The sequence below is a fragment of the Rutidosis leptorrhynchoides genome, chromosome 3 (assembly GCF_046630445.1).
Source record: "Rutidosis leptorrhynchoides isolate AG116_Rl617_1_P2 chromosome 3, CSIRO_AGI_Rlap_v1, whole genome shotgun sequence".
NCBI classification, from domain to species: Eukaryota; Viridiplantae; Streptophyta; class Magnoliopsida; order Asterales; family Asteraceae; genus Rutidosis; species Rutidosis leptorrhynchoides.
Genome location: NC_092335.1, coordinates 161,511,321 through 161,516,349, shown reverse-complemented (window position 1 = coordinate 161,516,349; position 5,029 = coordinate 161,511,321). Strand labels below are relative to the sequence as shown.

At 31.4% G+C, this 5,029-nt stretch overlaps 1 protein-coding gene across 1 annotated transcript; it reads left to right on the top strand.

The window, feature by feature from the left end:
* Window positions 1–3,573: 3,573 nt before the first annotated feature.
* On the top strand, window positions 3,574–4,812 carry LOC139900545 (F-box/FBD/LRR-repeat protein At1g13570-like). The gene is made up of 4 exons (XM_071883311.1): window positions 3,574–3,999; window positions 4,073–4,180; window positions 4,266–4,418; window positions 4,498–4,812. Exons 1-4 carry the CDS (start codon window positions 3,574–3,576, stop codon window positions 4,810–4,812), a joined length of 1,002 nt encoding a protein of 333 aa, XP_071739412.1.
* The last annotated feature ends 217 nt before the right edge of the window (window positions 4,813–5,029 follow it).

The window sequence follows — 5,029 nt, the reverse complement described above, 5'->3', positions numbered from 1 at the left end:
AGGCAATTCTAAATGCTTTAAGTCTAAGGAAGGAAAGGTTATAGTTTCCAAGATTGCTAAGGCACCCTAGCTAGCAAGTAAGGCACACATAAAAATGCAATCATGGTTCCCTATAACAGCCTGGTTATGCTCTGATACCAATCTGTAACGTCCTCCCAATAGGGTCTGGAAGAAACGTTACTAATATCAAATAAACCAACATATTATAATACGAGAACAATACTAAATGAGAAAATTTAACTTTATTGAGTACGCAGCGGAAAATGAAATGTCGTTACAATAATGAAAATAACGATAAAGTAATTGTTCATATGCAGAAGTAATAAATGCGATATCTCTTGATCCTAAGTCCAAGTAGCATCACATAAGTAGTAGATAAGAAAGCTTGAATCAAACAGCACCTGAGACAAAATATGCTAAAGTGTCAACCAAAAAGGTTGAGTGAAGTTCATAGGTTTAACAAAAGTAGTTATCGTTGTTTTTAGACCACAAGATTTAGTTGTAAAGTTGATCTCCCACAGAATCAAAAAGTAGATCTCGCAGATCCAAAAGTAATACTGATTCGTGATATTTTAGACTAAACGTTTGTTTTGTTGCCCCGATGATAAGTTGGCAGTACCTTATCACCATGTTTAAATCATTATTAAGTAATACAAAGACATCACGATCAAATGTATCGGGAACGTTACTCCCGATAGGCCTACCCCCAATAATTAAGAATGTCTTATCCTGAAAGCAATTAAAAAATATCACTATGGGGTCTTAGTAGCATAAGCTAGTCATAGTACAGTTTAGGTTCGTACTTGTGTCTAAGTTGTTTAAAGTATAAAAGCAGCATGTGTCTCACCCCAGTAAGTATAAAAAGTGCTATAGCAATAAGAGTGGGGATATGAAAGTCATCTTAGTAAGTAGAGAGAGAGTTATTCCTCGGAATAAAGAGTTGAACGAGTGAACAGGAAAGTCAACCTATTGGCATTTAAGAGTAGTTAAGTGTTTTGCCCATGTTTAAGTTTAAGTATGTGTTTAAGTATAGATTGTTTTACTAAGTTTCTATTCCTAATAAGTTACTATTTTTATAAAGTTTCCATTTTTAGAAAGTTTCTTATTTTACTAAGTTTCTATGACTAGAGAGTTTCTACTTTTATGAGTGTTTTTCATTTTAGGATACTTGCCGTATTAGATAAGCTTCAAATCACCCCTTTCCCTTCGAATGGCTAATTTAGATCTAGGGGCTTGAGCCATAGGACCCTTTAAATCGGAAATCCAAACCCTCTGCCTAGAATCTCGTAGAAACCATTCGTCAAGAAAGTTCGAAGATCTATACATCTCTAATACATATCCCAAAATGTTTTTGTGGTACAATATAAGTAGTAGGTTATAGGTGCTAGTAATAGTAATAGTGTATACATGTTAAGTACTAGTATAAGTAGTATTAGGGTTTAAGGTTTTAATATATATATGTATATATAATTCGTATATATACATAAAAATATTTTTTTTTTTACATGTATATATGTATATATAAATCTAGGAGTGTTTATGTATATACTTATGAATAACAAGTTTATAATATGAATATGAATTAACAAAGATTAAAGTTTATGTAAATAGTTTAGGGTTTATGTTATACCTTTGAAGATTCAAGATAATTAACAAAGAAAAGATGAACACGATGAAGATGGAAGATCAAAGCCTTAAAAATCTTGAAGAACTCCTTGAAGATTCTTGAAGAACATGAAGAACAAGCTTGAAGATCCGAATACCACAAGAGAGGGAGAGGGAGAGATTGTTTTTGAGAGAGGATTTTGGTGTGATTTGTGAATGAGAAACTAGGAGTCTAGGAGTGTTTATATAGTGCAAGTATTAGAGTGTTAGTCAACATAAGGATGTTCTAATTAATGATTTTATTTTGTTTTATAATTTTTAGTCAACAAAAGGTGGTACTAGTTTATAATTAGTCAACATAAGGATGTACTAGTTTATACTTTATTTTTAGTCAACATAAGGATGTAATTGTTTAAGATTCTTTAGTCTCATTATTATTACTATTATTATTATTATTATGTTTATTATTATTTTTACATTTACTACATGATAAGTATTATTTTCTTTTTACTAATTCATGACTTGTATTTATTTTTATTTAGTTCCCAATTGTTTTATTATTTATATAAATGTCACTTTTTATTTATTACTTATAGATTAATAGTTATAAATAATATTATTGAAATGCATAAATTTTAATTAGCAGTGAGTGTCGAATAAAAGTTTATTAGTTGGTCAACGTTAAATTGATTGTGTATATAACAACCCTTAAATAATTAATACGTATAGTCAGACAGTAAACCCTAGGGTCATTTCAGTAATTTCAGAAGTCAAAAAGTGAGGGTTGTTATACTATGGAGGTGATGGGTAATGTTCGGGGGTATGCTTGTGGGGTCAACCTAGTATTTATCATCTCCGTTGCTTCTACGTACCTTTCCTGCAATATTGAATCTCAATATTGATACGTAAGCACTCATAATTTAACTTTTACATATTAATAGTGTATCCCTGACTAGTGCTCGAGTATATAGGATTATCCATGCTTGTATTTTTGATATTGTCGTTAGATAGGATATGTTGAATCCTGAATTAGTTACATATGCGGTTGAGATAAGGTATAAGATATGCATGTCGTTGGAAAGCTAGCGAAAAATTAAGAACTTTTCATTTAGATATCGAATTGTTTCGATGAACGGATTAGAAGTTATAGTCAACCGAATATTTGGTATTATTATTAAAAATGATTATTATTATCGTCGTTATTATCGTCATTATAGTTTTTATCTAATTATTATTATTATTATTATTATTATTATTATTATTATTATCTAATTCATAGTCTCTTCTTTCTTGTATTATTCTATTAATTAGCTCAACAACTCATTGTACTACGGATTAAATATAATTTTTTGTTCAAGTTCTATTTATTTTTATTTTTATAAATTCGATTGAGTAGCAGCACAGCTACATATCACTTTAATCTGAATTGAAAATTATCTTACTCGAAACTCCTAATTTTGTAGCCCTAGATCTGATAATAATAATATTTTTGATCCATCCTGAAGAACAGTGCGTTTGATTTCTCACCTTTAATACTTCCGAAAGTTAAAGAAAATGTCCTTTTATTTATCTTTAAAACTACCGAAATTTTGATAATGCATCCCTGTTTATGTGAATTATAGTTTCAAAAAGCTCAGTTATAATTTACAGTATAATTTTAGGTTTTTGTTTCTATGAATGGATTTTTTTTTTTTTCCTCTCTTTAAAAATATATATGTCACCTAACTTCTGGTTAACACTTTCACTTTATTATAACCATATGCCATTGTTAATACTTTCAGTTTTATTGATTTGTATTATATATTGCAGATTTGTTGAGTGTATATGATGAAAACTCAATGCCGAAGTTCGGATATTATCAGCTCCCTTCCTCAAAACATAATCGAAACTATTTTAAGTCTTATGCCAATCCGAGATGCATTGAGAACTAGCATTTTGTCAAAGAGATGGAGGTATTCCTGGACGACTATGCCTAAACTTGTATTTGATCACCACCTGGTTGAAGGTGGACATTTGGTGAAATCTAGGCTTGTCAATGCGATCTTCCATGTTTTGTTAATACACCGTGGTCCGACGACACTAAAGTTCGAGCTTGACGTCACCAAATTGGGCATGATAACCGAGTTTGACCAGATCATATTTTCTCTTTCAAGGAGTAGTAATATGAAATGTTTGATCATTGATACTTCAGACACCTTCTATAAACTACCCACATCGTTCTTTTTGATACAAGGATTAGAATCTTTAGAGCTAACAGGTTGTGATTTTGAACCTCGGGTGACATTTAATGGATTTAGTAAGTTGAGGAAGATGCACTTTGAAAATGTTCTGGTTTCTGCAGAAGAGCTTCAACATTTCATCTCGAGTTGCCCCCTACTTGAGGAACTCGTTTTGGTAACGTGCATATAACCTTTTATGAAGCTTCTTTACTTGAGGATATCATTTTAATGAATGTTTATTGATGCAGATTGCTCGTGAAGAAGGATATGTAGATGAAAAATTCATGAATTTTGTAACGTTTCACCGGTGTGCGCCTTTAGTTCATACTTTGGCTATCTCGGAGTATTACATGAAGGTGATTTTGGTTAAAAATTGCGTGTATCTCATACAAGAATATTGTGATTGCTAATCTTTATTTATTTGTTTATTTTCTGTTAAAGTATTTGGCTGCAGATGGTATGCCAAATAAGCTTTCGACTTCGCTTCACCTTAAATATGTTTATCTGGATGTGTGCCTAAGGGAGCAAGATGTAATTTCTTCTGCCCTTTGCATAATCAGGAGCTCCCCAAATCTAGAGAAACTTTATCTTCAGGTATATAATTGTACTGGTTACGATAATGGTTCTTCAAATACAGTTTTAATGAGACATTCAACCTTGTTTTTTGAATTAGATGTATGATAATGAAAAGATGCCAATTAAGGAAAGTTCCATCAAGTTTGTTGATCTCAAAGACGACTTGAGTTTGACCTTAGATCATCTTAAGCATTTTGAAATTTTACGTTTTAGTAACAATGTGTTTGAGATTGAATTTGTGAAACTCATCATTGCTAAGTCGCCTGTACTAAAGATAGCACGAATTGAGCTTAAGGACAATGTTTCAGTTGACGAAGAATTGAAGATTTTTAGAGAAATGGTTTATCTGCCATTTCCCCGTGCATCACCTTCAGCAAAATTACTTATCCAACGCCCACAAACTTCTTCATAAAGACTAAGATTTTCGCAATGTTAGGTAATTGTCTTTTTTTTAATACTAAGGATTGTCAAAGCAAAGTGTTGCTTTTACGTGTTGACTTTTTTTTTTTGTTGGGTACATGTTTACATTATGTTATTAGCGTCATATGAAGTGCTACCTTCTGCTTTGTAATAAAAACAAAGAAAGCTTGTTTTACAAGTAATCACCTTTGCGGGAGCAAGTTAAGTCA

Excerpts from the sequence above, each read along its gene's own strand:
- LOC139900545 (XM_071883311.1), top strand. The coding sequence starts at position 3,574 with ATGCCTAAACTTGTATTTGATCACCACCTGGTTGAAGGTGGACATTTG. Across the intron at positions 4,000-4,072 it reads TACTTGAGGAACTCGTTTTG|ATTGCTCGTGAAGAAGGATA; the intron begins GTAACGTGCATA and ends TTATTGATGCAG. Across the intron at positions 4,181-4,265 it reads TCTCGGAGTATTACATGAAG|TATTTGGCTGCAGATGGTAT; the intron begins GTGATTTTGGTT and ends TTTCTGTTAAAG.